Below are 22,368 nucleotides of genomic sequence, written 5' to 3'. Positions count from 1 at the left end.
TTTTCGTGGTTGCCCTCTCCATGCAATGCGGGTTAGATCCATCAAAAAGTCCTGCACCAAGTCACCTAGTTTGTTCCTTTTTTTGATTCAGAATTCACTTGACTTCTGGGTTGACTCAAAATTACAAGGATACGTAGTTGAACACTGATAGGCGTAAACTCAAAATTAGGTTGGCTGTTCAACGCAGGTTATGAAATAAAATACAAACGGGTGTAACCACATGTCAATTACTTCCAATGATTTTTTTCTTAAATTTTCATTTTCAGGTCCTCTTCAACATCTTCCAACCATCTTCTTCTCAGTTTTCCACTTGGCCTAATTTAACCAAATTTTTTATTAAACACCTTTTTTTCTTAGCTATATCAATTTTCCACTGAGTATGACCCAACGACCTACATCTCCTTCGTACAAGTCGTGTTTTTTTTAATACTTGAGGTTTAAAATATATAAATAACCATCCTACAGATATAAGGAAAAAATATAATAATTCAATTTATTACTTCTATTCACAGATATTAAAAAGAAATAATTTTTCAGACAACAGCACAATGAATTTATTAATTTCAACCAAATTTTATACCATAATTGCGTCGTAACTTAATCAAAATTTATTGGATACATAGTACAGTGTATACATGGGAAATTCCATCTGTTTTATAAAACAATTTCCATCTTACAAGGTAAATTCTCTTCAGTGTATTAAACCTAAAATATGAAATAAGACAGTTATAGCCCAGATAAATTACGGCAAATAAAAGTAATAAAAATTCTTGTTGTCGTTTTAATACGCGACAAAAGCATAAAAATAAACGAAATAAACCTGCGAATTCAGATAACTTTAGAAATGCTAATTTGATGACGTAACCCGCATCGATGATGGAGAATTGCGCTAATGGTTTTCTAAAACATGGTGGACTGCACTGCTAACATCTTAACCCCCTTGAGATGGGGTGGTGTACTGCACTCAGTGTAACTCTTATGACCATATTACTTCAATTATAACTCTTATTACTTCAATTATGCAGTGATACAATTTCTGATAGAAACATTGCCAATATTTTGTGCCAGAAGCTAGTGTGCTGTGGAGAGGGGGGATACGTCAATTAGTGTTCCTCCTTTTTTTGGTAATTTTCACTTAAAATTAGTTTTTTTTTAACATGTTGTAAGTTTTGATATTTCTGTAATTTTAAAATGCGAACTATATTTAAACTATGAAAAAAGAAAAACGATTTTTTGTACGTTTTAAGGTGACAAAGAGCGTTTAAAGTTCTGAAAATCGGTCTTAATTTTATTTAGACTGATGCAATTCTTTCAAGAATATTGGTTAAAAAGTTTTGCCAACTTATCATCCTAAATTAGTTAAAAAGTAAAAGTTCTGGATGCAGCAACAAATTTTAATTAAACTGTAAAATCATTACCTTAACACTTAAAACTTTGATTTTAATGAATTTTAAACCAGTCTATACTAGCCAAACTTCTACTGTATATTAGTTTTTTAAAAAATGATTTTCACGTAAAATGTTTTTTACCGTTAACACACTAAAAAGTTATTGATTACAACTCTGACCAGAAGCCCTGGTTAGAAAACATTATTTTACTCCAAAATCGTATATATTTGATTTAAATTGGATATTTTTCTTTAAATAAAATTTATCGGATTTTTAAAAATTTACCATTCAAAGCATCTGATAAAAAATTTTAGTAATACTATTGTTTAAAAGAAATGGAACTAGAATATTTAATGTTTCATTCTAAAATGGATAAAATTATTATATTATTACAAACTAATCACTGAGTTAAAAAAAAAAAAAATCATGATTATATTTTTCAGGCTCAACTTTGTAATGATTGTTAAAAGTCGGGAGGCAGTTTCTCAACTAGATACCTAATGAAAATTTATTAGTTTTGATAAGAAAACATAACTGATAAGATCGCCTTTCCAGTTTGAGGAGGTCTTGATACACTATAAATACTTATTCAATAAGATATAAAAGCACTGCATGTTAATTAGCAAAAAAGTATATAGGTGTAATTGAAATATGTTTTAAGCCAGAAAATTATTTTAATATATTGAATGAAAAACTACTTAAAAGCTTCATATCACACTTATTCACGTACAGTCAATTTTGAAACGTAATAATTTACCTGCACTTTCAATATTTCTTAGTAAAGAAATTCTCGTTATCAATAAAATCGGACTTAACCCCTTAACGATCAGTTAATTTTCACGAAATGGTCATAAAAGTGCCTAATTTGCCAAATACAAGTATTTGATTAGTCCTGACGTCTCATTAAAAACAAACTAACTATCTACAATTACCTTAAAAATAGCTTGGTACTACCATCTGGTGTGTAAAATGAGAAATAAAATGTTTTCCGGGCAAAAGAAATGAACTAGTTTTATTCTTATTGGTGCGTTACTACTGAACACTCCAGCTCGGAAATTTCAAGGGGGTGAGAAATAGAGGGCGAAACCTCACCCCGTCATTTTCTCTAGAGCGAGAAGGAAGGGATTAAAGAAATAGCTGTCAAAAGAATGTATTTATTTAATTGTATAGAAATAGTTTTTTCAATTAATATTTTTTCATCATTTTATTGAAATTATTGATTTATTTAAAAGAAAATCACTTTTGAATTGCATTTATGCATTTTTTACTGAAATATTGAAGGGGATAATATAGTAATTTCAATGCATATGCCTTTTATTATTTTGTAGTTAGAAAAATCACTTCTTTAATAAACATACATTATCAATTAAATTAGACTTTTAAAAATTCTTACCTTAAAGAATGTATTTATTAATTATACTGCATCAAAATATTTAAAATTTATATTAATATTTTTTTTCTAAATTAATTCATAATTAATGCTATAAAAACTATGTTCGTTTAAGTTAATGTTTTTTTAAAGGAAATTACATCTGATTTAAATTAGTGATTTAGTTAAAAAAAATTCAAATGATTTAAATTACGATTTTAATCATGACTAAAATCAAGTGATTTAAATTATGCCAACACTAACAGTAAGCGATCAGAAACTTAGTAATCCAGTAAACTTTTTCTATTTAATTTATGATGTTTTTAAAGAAAAACATTAAAATTGAATCACTTCGTCCATTTTTTTCATTTGAAATGATTTTTAACTAATTCTTTCTGTTTTGCTTTTTGTAACTTTGTAGTAAAAATTTTATTTTCAATATATTCTGAAAATTAATTTCAGGATGCTTAGAATCAAATATTTATTACAAAGTTACAATGAACAAAGAAGAAAGAATTAAAAAATTATTTCAAACGAGAAAAAAAGGAAAAATAAACAAAATAGTTCAACTTTATATTAATGTTTTCCTTAAAAGCTTCATAAATTAAATGTAAGATTTACATTTAAAATAAAAAAGCATACATATAAAAGAATATATTTTCTGAGGCATAGCTATACATCCATATACATACATATACAAAATTGTTAAAAAAAAATCTTTCTTAAGGCTGCTAAATCTAACTGACCGACTTCTATAAATTAGACAAAGATTTATACAAACAATCATATTTATATAAAAATATTTAAGCTAATGATTTTACTCTCATAAAATCTATGCATTTTGCCCTAAAATTATCATTAAATAAAAATGTTGAAAATGTTTTTAAAATGATAAGTAGTGAGTTACCGTATAAAAAACCCTCTTCTTATTAAAAAATAAAAAATTCAGAAGGAAAGTATCTATTAACTAATGGCATAACTAATGTCCTATGCTAAATTAGAAAAAAAATCGCGAAATAAAAATATCTATAAATAAGTGAGGGAAAAAATAATAAAAGAAAAAAAGCAAGTTCTTATGGCAGTTTTTAAACTGGCTGAGAATAGTTCGTTTAATGCTTAAATAAATCAATTTTAACTGTATTTTATTCTAATTGTAAATCTAATCCTGATTACAATACCTCAAATTTAATAACTTTAGCATAATATATTTTGATACATTTCTCGGTCAAGTAGAAATCGGTTGCCAAAATAGGGCTTGACTTTTATAAATTGCACCCCTTACATGTCAATGAGAAGAGAGACCTACATAGAGGCGTAACCAGCTGGAAGGGCAATCAGCATACTGTTAGGGGTGAAAGTTATAATTCAGGCAATTACTGAGCGCAATCCACCACTGTTGATCATGGATATTATTTGGCCAAGGTTGAACAAGATTGTTAACTTAGATGGTACTTTTCCAGCAGTCTCGTTCTACTCAAATGGACTATCGAAAAACCAAAGTGGCTCCGCATATATTGGTAACGCAATCTATAAAAATAATGGTTGAAGCTGTTTCACGCCACTAAGTGAATGCATCTGATTATGTCTGAACCAAGCCAGTTTATGAAATCAGATATTTGATTTGAAATATAAAGTATCATTTATCATGCTTGAAAATGATTGGTTTCTTTCAATTCAGATTTAAAAGTCAAAGAATTTAAAATGTTACCTATTAGCATTTTTTTAAATTTTTCAGATGCGATTAATAATGAGTATTTTCTTCTCGATTATCTATTTATATATTTCTCTTGTGTGAAACACTAAACTCCAGTGTTTCTCTATTTATTAGCAACACTGTAGTAATTATTCATTTCGTTTTATTTGTTAAAATATAAAGTATCATTTATCATGTATTAAAATGATTAGTTTCTTTCAATTTAACTTTAAAAGATTTCCCAGAAGAATTCAAAACTTTACCTATTACCATTTTCAAAACTTTTCATATGGCTTAATAATATATATTAACAATGCAATAATGTTTTCTAAGGTATCTTTACATCTCTATCTTTTATTTATATGGCATTATATCTCTTATGTGATCAGGTATTTCCCTACTTACTGAGAACACAATAGTAATTATTCATTTTGTTCTGCTGTCCTAAGTAATAATTTAAATAGTGTTGAAATATTAACAACATGTTAAGCATTTATTTAGAGTGATTTTGTTAGGTTGTCTTAAGTAATAGTTTAAATAGTGTTGACTAATTAGTTATACAGTATGTATTGATTCAAAAAAAATTCTATTTTTATAGAAATAAAATCTTAGTTACGAAGTAATTATCTAGATTTATTTCTTTATTTATTAATATGATCGAAATAATTTTGAGTTGCAAGGAATACAGTTATTAAAGGGAAAAAAAATTACATTAAATCTATCGAATGGTTATCGAGAAATCAATTTTGTTGTTGTTTAGACTAATTGGTCTAGTCAGCAGGCTAGACCAGATCCATGCGTCCACGGTCAGAAAATCCAAAACAGGAGGATGTCTTTGTCTCAAATCTTCTCTCTCAAGTCCCAGGCAAAAATTAATCTTTAAATATAGGACTCTTTTTTATTGAAAAAAGTATTTCTTCTCCACTTTTCTTTAAAAGATAAATGAAATGTCCTTGATTATCGTGATTTTACGATATTTATATTTTCTCATAAAAAATTTAAAAAATAAGTATACTTTTAATAATAAAGAAAAAAAGTGCCAGTCACTGATAGTTCACTATACTTTCTCTGAAGAAAAAAAATGAAAAAAAAATATAATTTTTCAATCTTTTATTATTTTTTAAGTTGTATTTTTTTTATTAGCCAACTTTTTGTATCTTAGGATTAAAAAAAAAGCTGGCATTTCAAAATTTACATTTTAATTTAAAATTAATTTTAGAATAAATGTTGCAAGCTGAATTATAAGCAGTATTACTAATGTGATAAAAGTTAATAAAACAACTATGTAACACAATCTGTAATACTTAATTTAATAAGTGGCTCTATGACAAACTTTTTCAAAAGTGTGATAAGGAATGATCGAATTTTTTCAAAAATGTGTTAAGGGTTGATCAAACTTTTTCAAAAGTGTGATGAATTTTTTTCAAAAGTGTGTGCATTACTTGTTTGATAATAAGGGCTAATAAAACAATTATACAACATAATCTGAAATACTTACATGTTTGGTTCTGTCGTCAAACTTCTTCGAAACTTTGATAAGGACGTCTGTTGCTAGAGTGTTATTTGTTTTTAATAACTGGAGCCACTCTGGTGAAGTTAAAATAGTTGTGGAGTTTTCAACTATGTAACCTATCGCTAATGGTTTCAAATAATCATTATTCATCATATCAGCTAACAACAGTACTTTACAGGCATTTGTAACAGACAGAACAGACTTCAAATAAGCAGAACATTTTTCTATCAGAGGAACTACTTGATACTTATCGGCAACAACCAGCAGATTCGTTGCGGTTTCTTCATCCATCGTATCTACTGTACTAGTATATATGTAATCAAGGAACGATTTTAAAGTTTTTGCATCCACATCGATTATATCCACGATACCTGATTTACCCTCTACCATGTCTTGATCAAACATGGCTGAGAACACGGGTGAACGGGCAGCCAGTATGTTTTTGTGGGCAGAAAAAAAATCATCATCAGCACGCAATTTGACGTCAGCAAATTTTTTATCCACCAGCAAACTGTGGAGGTCCTGTTGTAAATATGACAGACCATCAGCTTGTGGTGCGTCTTTGATACTGCAATCCTGATCAGAAGAAGAGCTTGTTAAAACAGCATTTGTTACCGTTTCGGTATCTTCGTATATATAACTTGCTGGACTGCAAAAGTAGACATCAGAAAATACAAAATTGAAAGTTAGCGGAAAGCTCCCTAGTTTTTGTAACTGCTCTACTGAGAATAAATGAGGAAATACTGCAAAACCTTCTTTTGTTGAGATAAATATCCTACTCTTCTTCGTATCTGCTACGTTTACTAATGTTGCGTGACATGTAAATCTCAATTCCCTATTTTCTTTATAATTTGAGAATTTAATTTGCAAATTATAGTCAACGGATTCGAATGTCACTTTTAATGGCTTGTCTGAAATGCAGATATCTCTACTTTCTGACCAGCCTAGAAAGTGAGGCATTTCAAAGGTCCATTCAAGTTCTGAATTTTTATGTAATTCAGTTTCAATTTCACAACCCGTGGCATAATCCACATCATCCAAACATCGAGGAAACAGATCAAGGTCCCATTCTATTAGGCACTGAAAAACTAGTGTATCTTCTGACCAATATGACATTTTCTGCAACAAGTCGCAAGATTTGATCATGATACAAGATTCCAGCAAATTGGATGTTAGAGTATCATTTAAAACTTTAGAGCTTCTAAAAATAATGTTATTATTAGGGTTCAGCAAAAAGAATTGGTAATTAAAAGGAACGTTTGACTTTTTTAAAGTGTGCTGTGGACGCAACTCGCACCTGACTCCACCGTCACCTAATTTGGGGTTAAGACACATAGAAAAAATTTTCCAATTAAAACCTCCAGCTACAAATGCAGAACTGTATATTATTGCGTTGTTCTCAAAATATGACGCTGCATTATACTTTCTAAATTTCCAAGTTACGAAAAATGTCTGCTTTTTCTGTTCAGACATAATTTTATTAACTCTGACATCGACAATACGTTTCCCAAGAGTGGTGATAAAACGAACTATAACTGTGTGAAACTGTTATCAGATGATTTTATCTTTAAACCAAGTTAGTCACGTTATAGAAGATAAAAATATGAACGTAGCTTGAAATAGGAAGGAAGAAAGTAAAAGAAACTCCTTATCAAATTTTTGTAATCAAACTCAAAAGAACATGATAAAGTTTCGTATTTTATTCAACTGTTTTTTTTTCTTTTTAATTTCAGAAAATTAACATTTAAAGTCAATAAAAAGCTTATATCTACACTACAAAAAAGTAGTGCATCTTATCCCCAAAAATGGTGACGGTTAATTTACACTAAGCAGTGTATTGAAACAACATAGATAACTCTTGGTTCTTGGCACTTCATTACATCAATCAATACATCACATTACTTCATTATAATGGTGGCAACCACTACACATTAAAACGGTGTATTTAAGCAACATAGATAACTCTTGGTTCCTGGCGTTGCATTACGTCAAGCACTTCATTGCATCAATCAATGCATTAGATTACTTCATTACAATGGGCGCAACTACTATACACTAAAACGGTGTATTTAAACGACATAGATAACTCTTGGTTCTTGGTGTTGCATTACGTCAAGTACTTCATTACGTCAAGAATTTCATTACATCAAGCGACTGTGGGAAAGAATCTGGAAACGCCAAGAATGAAGAGTAATTCCTGGTGCAGTGAAACGCTAAGAATGTTCTTTTACAAACTTGGTGTAAAATTACTGTCTTTATTCTTGATATTCATTAACATTAAAGTTTATAGTTACTGTAAAATATGATACACAAGAGAATCAGCAAATTTATTTTAACTAACATTATAAAATCGAATCATTAATTTAGGATACATATAATATCTAATTCGTAGCTTAAAATTAGTTTGTTTGACAAGCAAACACACAACACATAGGAAATAGTAGGATGAATTCGAACTAGGCTTAATAAAATCGAAGAGCATATCAAAAATCAAAAAGTCCTTTTATGCAGTTGACAGATTTAGGTAAGTCTTCATATTAGAACATAATTATCTCTATTTAACTACAAAAATTATTTTGTGCCTGTCATAATTCACTTCTGAATCTGTGAAAAGTTAAGAAGCGCGCAAGGCAGCTATGTCGAATCCGACGGTTATGCTTATTTAAATGAATATGAAATTTTTAAAGTAATTGTTACAAGTTCGTGACGACTATGTTGAAATTGATATGGAATAATAAAATATCGAAATTTGAAATAGCAAAGAAAAAAATTATCAACAGTTAAAGGATGAACCGAGTACAGCCTTCGGCAAATCATAAAAATTAAGGGGCAAATTTCAAACACTAGTTAACTTCGCCAAAATAAGACGTCAATGGTTTGGTTATTAACTGTTTTTTTATCACAAAGGTGCTTTTCTTTAAGGTTTATGCACCCTAATATATGGGCGAAAAACAATTTTGAGAAGTAATAACTTTTTTTTAACTAAGACAAAACAATCTAGCTACCCAGTAACGGTTTTCGAATTTTGTGCCATGGTGTTTTACGTCGTAAGTGCAATAGTATTATAGACAGAACTACTAAAAATAAATTAATACGTGTCAAGATTGAAAAATAAAAAGACTACTTATCATACTAATGATTTTTATTTATGGATAAAACTATAAAATGAAATAAAAATATAGTTTTAAAACGATTACAGAAAAATTATGTATAATTTTGCATAACAATGAGTCTGCGTGAAGCATGTAATCAGTGCCGGCGGGAGATGTTTTACCGTTTCTGATACTGAAAACGGCCCTTTTACTCAATTTAGGATATAAAAATCTGAATTTTAAAAATACTAAATTACTAATAGTCCTCGTATTATGTCTCTGGTGTAGTCATAACCCTGTAGAAAATAGCTTTTTATTCTTTAAATTAAAATTTTTCTACCAAACAATTATAAAATTTATATCATCCATGAATGTTGATTTAAGAAGCATAGGATGAAGATAAAAAACAATTTCAAGCAGTTAGCAAATTCAGTGACAGAATAATTGAGAATTTCACCTCAAGTATTCGAGAATAAGTATCTCTTCTTAAGTAATATTTTAAATTAGCATCATCTTTCATGACATACAAAGATACAAGCCTAAACATATCTGACGCAAACAGTTTTATAAACTCTTCAAAATAAACTATTTTTCCTGTTTCATTTTCGAAGGAAATTATTGCCAAAGAATTTAATCTTTTTTGTGTAAGTGTAGATCCTAAATATGTTTTTATAGTTTTTAAATTGTTAAAAAAGAACGTTCACCACTTGCTGCAGAGGGAAGGCTTGTTAACAAAATTCTTAAACTCATCTCCAAGTTTGAAAAAATATCGCTTAAGCTGTTTTGATGTATGAACTTTATGATATGAATTGGATATATAAGAACGAAAGAATCGGATAATGTAGTTGTGTTCATGTTGAACTAATATTTCAAAGGTATTTTCCTTTTAATATACGCCATTTTGCTAAAAATTATTTTGTTAAAAATTATTTTAAAAAAATGAAAAATTGTTGTCGTCGACTGTTGTAACACAATTTATAGGATTAAATTTTTATGAATTTATAATCTCATTCTCTGATTCGATCATTCTCTAAAATGTCTTTCAATGTTTCGTCCATAAGCAAATACCCTGCTATTTATTACTGACTCGTTAATACACCGTTCCTTTACTCACCCGAAAAGAAATTTACACGGTCTGTTGTGTTATCATAATGTCAGGGAAGTGAAGTGAAGTGAAGAACTATGTACAGGCAAGTTTGAGACGGTATGACACTCAGTCTTCCTTTTACAATTTTTTTAAATTTTTGATTTTTTCCATTTATTTTCAAAACCCCATCAGTAATTGATTTTGTAAATTAACGAAACTTGAATGATGAATAACTGTTTTTCTTAGATAGAACTAATTGCACATAACTGCAAATTTGAAAAATTGTCCTTTGAGAAAGAGCCGTGTTTGGAAGAGTTTATCTTTAACACAGAAAAAAGGAACATCTGTGTTCCATGCTGTTTTTCTCAACCACAAATTATTAAAATACTAAATATAATATCTGTTCTCTAAATTTGTTCTAAATTAATACAAAATAATAAATAAAGTTTGTAAGTTTAATGAAAAATCAGCGTAAAGGGTTAAGGATATTGATTAATCAATCATGGAAAATAATTCATCAAAAAATCTAACAATTTGATGTACATATTTTTGTCATGATGAGTTGATACTTACAAAGGAAGATATAATTATTAATCTATTTTCATAACAATATATTTTTCCATATTACCAGCGTTTTATTAAGACTTTGCAGAAAGCACCTGTTTTGAGCTGGAGTCTGTGGTGAATTCGACTTCCAAAAGGAGAAATATTTTTTGGAGATTTTTTTTTGAACTGGTAGAAAACTAAAATAGAAATTCAAAAACAAATTGAGCTCCTTTTTTAAACTTTTATCAGAATTCTACTATTTGTCTTTCTGACTCTTTGTGTATCTGTTTAAATTATTTATATCTAATGGTTGCAAAATATTCCTTTAATTCTGAATTAAAAATGCAAAAATGCTAATACATTACTTTTGCTCCTAGTTGGAAAAATATTTTCTGTAACTACAGAAAATCTTTTGAATAGAACTTTATTTATGTCGGACTAGAACTGCACAATGGACTATTGGTGATGGTCTGGGAAACATCCCTGTGGATGATCCGAAGACACTGCCATCATAATTTTTGATCATTTGCAGAGAGGATGCCTCTCTCGCTTTGGTGACCCTAAGACCTGCACGTGAACTCCAGAACTTCACAACAAAACAATTTAATGAGGGCCGATTGCGTACACCTTTGGTCCCTTCGAAAGCTGACCAAAAGTGGTCATCTTCAGTAAGTGAAATGGCCTCAGTGATCTACCGGGAACCATGTCAAACCGTCGATTCCCTGTGGAATTCATGGCATTTGGAAGGTATGTCTAAGGCTCTTGAATTTAGAGAATCCTTTTTCACACTGGCAGATCTCCTCCACATATGCTAAAAAAAAGGACCTTTCCCCCTGCATGAGATTCAGGCGCTTCCGGTCACCGTCTAGAGAAAAGGAGAACGTGCTTGGTGAGTATTTTTGCGGAAGAATATATTTCACCAATCAGGTTCTCATTCACCCTCGACGGTGATTGGAGATGCGTGAATCGCATGCGGAGCGTTGCTTCAATTAGTTCCTGACTTTGAGAGCCGTGGTAGCCCAGTAGTTAGAGAATCAGATTCCAGCAGAGGGTAGTTGGCGTTCGATCCTCGACTACTTTAAAACCCATCGAGTACATGTGACACACATACTCGATGTCTGTGGACTCAAAAGTACTGTGGTCGGTTACCTTACAATACCATGGGTATAAGAATCAGGAGGAAATCCCCTTTCATATCTATGTTTAAATTGAAGAAGTGGACTTACAAATGAGATCTCCTTTGCCGAGGATCAAAATTGTGATAGCATGTCTTCGGATCATCCTCAGGGATGTTTTCCAGACCGTCTCCAATAGCCAATTGTGCAACTCTATAAGGCGGCGTAAATAAAGTACCAACATAAGATAGGTTGAACTCCGACCCACCCCAGGGGGGTATACGGAGATAAAAGTAAAATTATTACAATAAAATTTCTCTAAAAACTAAAATTACAGTAAAATTTTGCCAAATGACAGTGGTGGTGATCAGTTAAAAGTGGATTAACTATAACACTTGACAATTAAAAACATGTTTTAAAGGCAATGAAATCCAATAGCGCCGGTGTATATGTCAAGAATTAAATGATTATAATAATAAGGAAACAAGAGATAAAAAAATCTCAAAACTAAAATCAAAGAAAGCTAAAAGTCCAAAGAGTAAATGTCTAAAAGTAAAAGTCTGACTAGAAGTCGATGAAGCCTAAAATCAAAAGTAGATAAAAATTCAGAATGTAAGGCTAGAAGTCGATTAGTAAAAATTAACGATGACATGCTCTATTGTTGGTTCATGACTGGGGTCAGTTGATCTGGGGCTAAAATGTCCTCGAGCGTCTGTTCAATAATTTGAGTCACAATTTTCCTGCAGGTCAACATAGCAAAGATTTGATGTTCCTCTTCGCAGTTATTCATGTCGGTTCCACGAAGTGCCCGGAATCTCGGACAGTGCTTAATTAGATGTTCAATGTCCTGTCTCACTCCACAGTAATTGCATGAAGCTGATTTTCTGAAATATTTTTGTTGATAGGTCCCGAACACTCCGTGGCCAGTAAGGAGCTGGTTTAAATAAAAATTAGCCTGCAGGCGCTTTATGCTTGGGTCTTTAAAAAATTTATAGGTTTGTCTTCCCTTGTCATTAGACCTCCAGTCATCTCTACAGCGGTTAAAAGTGATGTTCTTAATGTAAGATTTAATTTCGCATTTTTCACCCGAGATCTCAAAATCAATCTGGCCAAGCTTAGTGGCTTCCTTAGCAACCCAGTTGGTCTCTTCATTCCCTTCAATGCCTGAGTGTGCTTTAATCCAATTTATATTATAGTTACCACTCCACATGGCTTTGGTGTCTTCTATAAGTTTGAGGTATTTACGTGGGTCCTCCAGGCTTATGAGTGAAGTAAGGGAATCTGTGTAAATGCTTGCTATTGGAGAACCTGGTTTTTAAGCCATTGGAGCGCTGTCTGTATCGCAAGGAGCTCAGACAGATAAATACTGCAGTTGTTATTTAAACGCGCCGAGATGGTATTAATGGTTTTGCCATTTATCTTCATTACAACACCATATGCAGTTTTATTTATAACTCTACCATTGTTCTGAGTTTGAATTCTCGACCCGTCTGTGAAGATTTCAATGCCATGGTTAGTTGGAAGAAATTTCCACCAGGGCAACGCGAGAGAGTTTGAGGGATGACCCGGTTTGGGAGGTAGTAAGAGGTGATCAGGAAAGTACATATGATTTTCAAGCCAATTGATGTCTTCTATCCTCCATTTCCAGATATGTAGATCTCGTCAATGATTTTATAGTACATTGGTTTTACCCCGGCCAGTATCTGGAGTGCATCAGTTTTGACAGTCCTATAAGATTTAGTAATGGTAATAAGCGGAATTCTTTGAATTGATTTTAGTTTCTCTCTTATTTTGACTGTGTTTCTAAACCAGACACAGGCCGCATAGATGATGATTCTCTCGGTTACCTGGAGGTAGATCTTTTTTAGAACATGATGGTTGAGACCCCAGGTAACTCTAGCAATCCTCTTTAATTTGTGATTGAACATTTGTACACGATCCTTAACTTCGTCAAGATGGGGAATCCAGGTGAGTTGTAGATCCAAGATAACACCTAGATACTTTAGTGTTTTCACATTCTTTATATTTGCGTTATCCGGAAGATCCATCTTGACACAAGGAAGTCCAGCAATTCTTTTGTTAGATTTCGGAAAAGTGATTAATTTGGGTTTTTCCTAGCTAAAGTTGAGTTGCTGGATTTCAGCCCAGTTCAAGATCGTGCCGAGAATTTGTGTAGCCAGAGAGTCAAAATGATACAAGATGGTACGCCTCAAAAGTAAAAACATGTCATCAGCGAAAATGATAAGTTTAAAATCAGTAGAATTAAAGTTATCAAAACGGTTAAAATATTCCTCGTTAAAGATATTAAAAACTTGATTAATAAGGATCAGCCATAAAATGGGCCCGAGGGAAGAATCCTGCGGAACACCAACGTTAAAAGCTCTTCGAGTTAAAATGTGACCAGCACTGTTTAAGTACCAACATAAATAGTACCAACATAAATACAGTTAGTGATTTTGAGCTTTATGCCTGGAAGTCGCAGTGCTAAAAGATTATAGATATTAAGAAGGAGAAGAGAAAAAAATTGGTAAGTAAATTCCTTTATTATAGCTTGTTTTCGGGAAAATTGAGATATCAACGACCACGATTTCTTTAACAGTTCTTTAACATATATAAGACTATTTTTAAACCGAAGAAAAAATGAGGATAAATAGTTTTGTAATTAAGAATAAATAAAATCAGTTATAGATGAAATAGCTTTACTACCAATTTTCTCTCTTTTCTATCTTAATTTTTGTCCTCAAAAATATGGATACAGGGTCAGCCTCTTATTACGGCTCACGAGGACCTTGATTTTCTTTACTTTCTCATCATTATCTCCAAAGCCTGTATGTGGCCTTTAGACCTGAGTCGGGGATCCAACGCCTCTGTTATCAATTTGTAGCCAATAGTGTTACAAATTATTATTAAAGCGAGAGAAAAAATACTAACGAAGTCATTGAATCCCTACTGAAAAAGATGGAAAAGCAAACATTAAAGACTTTTTGATTTCCAGCCAAAAAAGAGGATTTTTTTAGGGATTATTAAAAACACTTTCACATTTTCAATAGGCAATCTGTTTTTGGTGTTTTCATCATTTCTTCCTCACTAGTGATTCGGCAGATTTCTAATGCATTTCACTTTTTTCGTTGAATTATTAATGTGAAACTTTTATGGCATACTTTTTTATTTCAATTTCAACAAGATTTAATAACTTGTATTAGTTAAAATGTACACAAAGTGACAATTTAAATGTTTATATACCTGATTTTTTAAAATCTATATACAATTCAGTTTATAACAAATACTTTTAACAAAGTTTAACAAATGTATGTATTTGTTTTCGAAATAACAGTATTTTACAAAAATGAACATAATACAACTGATCTTTTCTTTTGATATAATTTATGTAGTTTGCAAATTGGGATGATTATATCTTCCACTTAATAATCCAGTTATAAAAATTACCTACCAGCAAATAATCTTCAGACAAAATATTCATTTCATAAATTCAAACCTGAAATACGGAAAAGAAAGTTAGAAAATTAAGTTTCGTAAGAAATATAGTATCAGAAATTGGTGTGGATAATTGCTTGTTTTCGGTTAGGCCTACTGAAGTTTTGTTATTGCTTATTTGTTATTTGCTTACAGTAGAAAAACGTTTGAGGACAAAAAACAGTTTTTTCCCAGCTTCTACATAGCCACTCGAATATTTCATTGTAAATAGAATAGATGTCGCAAGGTTGCGGTATTTCCCGAAATTCCAAACTTTTTTTTTCTTCGTCATCATGGTATCTGCAATTCTTGATTTTTTTCAAGCCAGTATATTTTCACTTTTTACTGAAACTTACTACGATTTTTGTTTTATAACGTTTGTTGAACAGCTCACCCATTTTAAAGTGTACGACTATCAATGTTCTACTGAAAGTCCTAGTAATTTTGAACCAAATCCAGAAGACAAGGGAACTCCTGGATCAAGTTTTGGGAGGAATTTGCATTTTTGGAGGACTTTTGGATGAAACCAACCAGTATTTGCGTTAAATCGAAAGAAAAACAGCGAAAACCTCCTATGGTGAGTCTGGTGGCAAGGAGACTCTAACTCATGATCCGTCTACCACTGCGGATATTTTATATCAGCACGGTGGTCTGTGCTGGCCGGGAGCAGAATTCATATTGAACAGCCATCATTGGGATTCGAACCTAGTCCCCTCAATAAGAGGCGAGCGCTCCTGGGCCATCGCGGCTCTGAGATGCAATACTGTAGAAAAAAGGGAAGATTTTCCATAACAATAATAAAAAAGAGGGGAAAAGTGTGGTGAACGGAAAAACACTTAACCTTGAGATGCCATTATCTATTTATCTATCATTATCTATAGAGTATCTATAGAGACGATGAAGAAAAACGCTTGTATGCAGTTGGATATATTGTTAATGTTTACTGCAACTTTTCTTACGTAAAGTAATTATTTTACTTAATTTGAACTGCTTAAAAAATTGTTGGGGCAATTTTTATTACATAACAACCAAAATTAGAAAAAAATATCACAATAAGTTTGCCTTTTTAAACATGTTAAAAGATATTTTTTTCAAACATTAACAAAAAATGGCACTATTTTGCAATGTGAAACTACATTTCTTATTGTTTCCTATCTTAAGTAAACGAAAATCATATTTAATCAACATGATTCTTTGAATATTAGTCGAGACTAGGGGGATTTTATCTTTTACTTGCTATGTATGCCAACTCATAGAATTGATTTCAAATTATTTTCGGACTGGTTTACATTTAGTTTATCCAATATACATTAGACCACACGAAATACGTATGATATATACACCAGCTATTAATACTATATTAGCTAATCTTTTGTTGGGCATAGTATGCTATAACTGAACCGTAACTGTTATATAAGAAGTTGCAGTAGTTGTGTATTCCCAGTTATGTATTCTTACGATTCCTATTGTCATGTTATTATTTGGTCCGCTGACATCTCTTCCTATTAAAATTCCCTGTTTCTCCCGAATCTCTCTTTCTTTTATATTTTAATATTCAAAAATTCAAAGATTTAAATTTCTCACATTAATTAATTTTTTTCTCTTCAACATAAAATTAATAAAAGTCATTACGTTATTGTTTTCCTGTAAAAATTTTTAAATCCCAAATTTAAAAGTATAAATATATATTTTTTAAAGTATTCTACAGATATCCTTTTCTGTAATATATATTTTTCTTCTTTAATATTCTTCTTCTCTGATCTTTCATATCTTTCACTCAGGTATAATCGCGTTATAGATTTTAATTGTTTTCTAAATTAAGTGCTTAGAACTAAGAGAGTTGTTTATTTATTATAACATAATTCTGTGATTTTACCATATCATGCTATATTTTAAGATTAACTTATTTGAATCGGTGTCTTCAGCTATTCTTTGGTGTACGTTAGTATGTTAATATGTTATTATAAATTACAGTTAAAGAGCTTTGTTAAATGTTTAAGAAAGTAGATTTATACGAGATCTTTCATACGTTTTACCAACCAAATTTGTTTAAAAATAAATATTTTATTTTATTTGGGAGCGAGGTAATAATAGTTTTATTTATTTAATTCACTACTTCTTTGTTCAAAATAAAAATTATATAGTTATATTCTGAAAAAACATTCGTTCGTGGGTCAGAATTAAGTTAAAAGCAAAACTACTCAGTATGTCAAGTTAACCATGTCCACATTTAAGTTAATCATTTATTTTTTCATACTGATTACTTACGAATGCATTTGTGACTTGCCCGTATCGGAAAAAGTTAGAGAAATAAATGTTAGATGTAACTATATTTATAAATAGTACATTTATTTTAAGCAAATAATTTCAACTTTCGTTAAATAAATCTGTTTTATGCTAAGGAACAACANAATTTATATATTACGAATTTATTTGACGATTTTTGATTTATTTCACGAAATTTTTGCTTTATTAATGTTATTAGTTACTCATTGAAAAATGAGTCTGAGTCGTGCTGTTACGTTTCAAGATTTTATACTATAGCACATTTCTAATAGGTTTAACGAATTACATGTCATTTATTTGAATTCAAATTTATTTTAATGACTTAGTATTTACAAAGTAAGGTAAAAAAAAGTTTAAGAACAAAAAAAATTTAAGAAAGCAGACAGCTGTTTCGGATGCTCAAAGGGTAACCTTCATCAGTGCAACAGGATTTTTAAGTGCAACAGGTTCATCAGTGCAACAGTTCATCAGTGCAACAGGATATTCTAAGAGAGTTGTTTATTTATTATAACGTAATTCTGTGATTTTACCATATCACGCTATATTTTAAGATTAACTTATTTGAATCGGTGTCTTCAACAGCTATTCGTTGGTGTACGTTAATATGTTATTATAAATTACAGTTAAAGAGCTTTGTTAAATGTTTAAGAAAGTAGATTTATACGAGATCTTTCATACGTTTTACCAATCAAATTTGTTTAAAAATAAATATTTCATTTTATTTTGGAGCGAGGTAATAATAGTTTTAGTTATTTAATTCACTATTTTTGAAGTCACATTTTTAATCACATTTTTTGAAATATTTCAAAAAATCAGCTTCATGCAATTACTGTGGAGTGAGACAGGGCATTGATCATCTAATTAAGCACTGTCCAAGATTCCGGGCACTTCGTGGAACCCACATGAATAACTGCGAAGAGGAACATCTATTCTTTGCTATATTGGCCTGGAGGAAAATTGTGACTCAAATTATTAAACAAACCCTCGAGGACATTTTAGCCCCAGATCAACTGACCCCAGTCACGAACCAACAATAGAGCATGTCATCGTTAATTTTTACTAATCAACTTACATTTTGATTTTTTATCTACTTTTGATTTTAGACTTCATAGACTTCCAGTCAGACTTTTACTTTTAGACATTTACTATTTGAACTTTCAGCTTTCATTGATTTTAGTTTTGAGATTTTTTTTTATCTCTTGTTTCCTTATTATTATAATCATTTAATTCTCGACATTTACACCAGTGCTATTGGGTTTCATTACCTTTAACACATGTTTTTAATTGTCAAGTGTTATTGTTAATCCACTTTTCACTGATCACCACCACTGTCATTTGGCAAAATTTTACTGTAATTTTAGTTTTTAGAGAAATTTTACTGTAATAATTTTACTTTTATCTCCGTATACCCCCCTGGGGTGGGTCGGAGTTCAACCTATCTTATTTAATTCACTACTTTGTTGGAAATAAAAATTATATAGTTATATTCTGAAAAAACATCCGTTAGTGGGTCAGAATTAAGGTAAAAGCAAAACTACTCAGTATGTCAAGTCAGCCATGTCCACATTTAAGTTAATCATTTATTTTTGCATCCTGATTATTTACGAATGCATTTGTGACTTGCCCGTATCGAAAAAGTTAGAGAAATAAATGTTAGATGTAACTATATTTATAAATAGTACATTTATTTTAAGCAAATAATTTCAACTTTCGTTAAATAAATCTGTTTTATGCTAAGGAACAACAGTTATTGTGAAGCATTCCTCAGGTTTGATGAACAGGGAGCTTAGCCCTCTAGTAAGTAAATATTAGTTCGCAAAACTTTTATGACAATATTATTTAAGTGTAATTAAGGATTAGAAAATTTAAGTGCTACAATTATAATAAATTGTTAGCGATTTTTTTGTAATCATTAATAACAATATTTCCAAACCCTGTTCGCAATCTCTCTTACCACAAGCAAAAAAAGGAGCTTTTTTTGCTTTTATTACAACTGCTGTGTAAAACTTGTGCTTGATACATTAAAAACATTAAAATAAAACATTTAAAAAAAACATTATTATGGAGGCAGTGGTGCAAATTCCTAGTGCATTTTTCGTTTGTAGTCAAAGAGGGATTACTGCAGATATTTGAAGCAAAATCTTGATTTATTACCAAACCTCTTTAATGTTAAATATAACAATATCAGCAAAGTAAAATATCAAAGTAAAGGTGAGTTTTTATAAGGCAGATCTATATTTTATGTGACAATTTTCGGGATTATTAACGGTTAAACTGAGGGACAAGAGGGCAAACAAACTACCCCCCCCCACACACACACACACCCTAACGCTAAGAATTTTAAATTACTAGTGAATGAATAATTATTAACGAGCTCTAAGAAACAGAGGAAGAGACCCAAAGTTTGCGATTTATCGATTGATAATATAGCCAAAAACAAGGCCAACCCCGTGTTATAATATTAAATTTCAAATAATCTGGCTACAAAAAACAAAAAAAAAACAGTGAGAATTTAATATAACCCAGTAACCAAAAAACATTTTGTGGTTAGAGAAATAAAGTAGCTTTAATAAAAAAATGAAGATGAAAATTGATTTTAATAATCGAATAGTCTCAATAGGTAATTGATAAGTTATACACTGGTATGGAATTTCAAAGTTAACCGTTACTTTGGTTGTTAAGAAAAGAACAAATTTATTTGTATTTGCTTTTTATAAAATATGATAAAAATTACATAATTGATTTAATTTAATTATATTATAATTAAGAAGGATTTGAAAATTAAATCTATGAAATTGAAGATATTTTAAAAGCTAGGAAATGTTAAATGCCTATAATGGTATCACAATTACTTATGGATAGCTTAGTAAAAAAACTAATATTTATTATGCATTGCTATTTCTTTGGATTGTTATATATTTTCACTTACTTATTTTCTTGCTCCACCTTCAAACCTTATTGACATTTTAAGGAAAACTTCGGATGCCAATGTAGTATTCATTTTCAGCCACTGTGCCCATTGAGGAGACGACAAAATTGCAGCTGAATTCTCTGCAATGTAATCAATCGCAGCTAATTTTAACTGTTCATGATTGATCATGTCAGCGATGGACAATGCTTCACACACATTGTTGTGAGCCAGAGCAGATTGAAGAAAATTGAAGCATTTTTGAGACAGTGGTGGCACTTCATACTTATCCGCCATCACCAAAAGATCCAACGCAACTTCAAAATCCATTTGATCCACGTCCGCAGTGTAAATATATTCGAGAAATGTTTTGAAACTACTCGCTTCCACATCTGTAATATCAACAATCCCTGTATTGCTTTCCAGCATGTCCTGGTCGAACATGGCCGAGAACACAGGTGAACGAGCAGCCAGTAAGCTTTTATGAGCGCAGAAAGTTTTGTTGTCAACTCTCAGTTTGACATCGGTGAATTTTTCATCTAAGAACATGCTTTGAAGGTGCTTTTGCAGATGGAATAAACAATCATGATTAGTTGCCTTATTGTCTTCGGTTTTAGAATTAGACTCTTTTTCTTGAAATTGTTGGGACACTTTTACTGGATATTGAAAACTTTTCTCGCGGTAGTTTTGGCTCTCTTTGTCTTGAAATTCTTCTTTATTTGATTCCGTGACTCTTTTTTTTAAAGTCACAATATCGTTTGCCTTAGAAATGCTGCTCCTTACAGCTTTTTTACTTCTTCCCAAATATATTTTATTATATTTTACCATCGATTTGAACGAATTTAAAACTTCGCATTTTATCATTGTTTCAGCGCAAATTTCTGCTTTTTGTTTACTGAAGTTAAGGACACACTCATCTTCCTTATTTTTTTGCCGAAATTCACTCATACGCCGAAATGACACCAGCGTAGAATCTTTGGAGTTTACTAGTGACACTTCGAACCAAGCAAAAAGTTCTTCACTTTCTACATTAGAAAGAAAATTAAACTTTAAAGTACTTCCGATATACTGAAAATTAATTTCTACCGGTACTTCAGCCAAATTCACAAGTTTTTTTACACACTCATTAGAGTAATTGAAAGGCCATGAAAGTGAAAATCTCTCGCTGAAATCCATTGTCACTTGACAGGTGGAAACTGGTTGCGTCACGCCATCTTCACAATCCATGTGGCAACGAATAGTTACTGTGTCTTCCAACCACGAAAACATTTCAAACAGTAACTCATGACGTTGCATCAGAAAATATTTTTCTGAAAATTTGCTTTTGGCAAAAGTGTAACTTAATTGTTTAGAAGCTTTCAAAACTACTCCTTCTGGATTTGTGAGTTCGTATCGAACACTGATTTCTGTATATGGATTCCTTGGTCCTTCTTGGGTTATGTAGCATCCAACTTGATTTTCATCATGAAAAAGATGTAAAATCCATTTAGTTTCTTTTACGCGATCTGTTGTGAATACAGGAGTACTGATGCAACGATCACGCTCACTGTCATAAAAGTTGAAGTGTCTAATCTTCCAAACGCACACAAAACCTTCAGACATTTTCTGTTGAAAACCTACCCAAATTGCGAGTAAAAAACAACATATACTAGAAAAAATAATGATTACCACCTTAGCAAATAATTCTATTTATTTGCACGAAATAGTGTATTTAATCAAATCTTATCTGTTTCGCTCTTATCTATAAAAACTCAAACGTCACTATTTATATCTAACCAAAATGAGACATGCGTTTTTACAATTTCAATTTCAATATCTTAATTTTACGTTTGATTTGAGAAATTAACTCAACCTATAAATTTATTATCAAATGAGTCTTACTCAGATAATAATAATT

General features: G+C 30.9%; 1 protein-coding gene across 1 annotated transcript; it reads right to left on the bottom strand.

Annotated features, from left to right (window-relative positions):
• Positions 1-541: 541 nt before the first annotated feature.
• On the bottom strand, positions 542-22,153 carry LOC107444711 (uncharacterized). The gene is made up of 3 exons (XM_016058923.3): positions 20,496-22,153; positions 5,949-7,508; positions 542-705 (listed from the first exon to the last, which is right to left on the bottom strand). The coding sequence occupies exons 1-3, from the start codon at positions 22,071-22,073 to the stop codon at positions 700-702; spliced, it is 3,144 nt and encodes a 1,047-aa protein (XP_015914409.3). The 5' UTR covers positions 22,074-22,153; the 3' UTR covers positions 542-699.
• Positions 22,154-22,368: the final 215 nt, after the last annotated feature.

The sequence above is a fragment of the Parasteatoda tepidariorum genome, chromosome 2 (genome assembly GCF_043381705.1).
Source record: "Parasteatoda tepidariorum isolate YZ-2023 chromosome 2, CAS_Ptep_4.0, whole genome shotgun sequence".
NCBI lineage: Eukaryota > Metazoa > Arthropoda > Arachnida > Araneae > Theridiidae > Parasteatoda > Parasteatoda tepidariorum.
This window is presented reverse-complemented; position numbering and strand designations above follow the sequence as displayed.

What these genes read in the sequence shown, in the direction of transcription:
- LOC107444711 (XM_016058923.3), bottom strand. Translation starts at nt 22,073, where the DNA reads ATGTCTGAAGGTTTTGTGTGCGTTTGGAAGATTAGACACTTCAACTTT. An exon ending in TTGAAGGTGGAGCAAGAAAA is followed by an intron (nt 7,509 to 20,495) that starts TAAGTAAGTGAA and finishes ATCTGATAACAG; the next exon opens with TTTCACACAGTTATAGTTCG.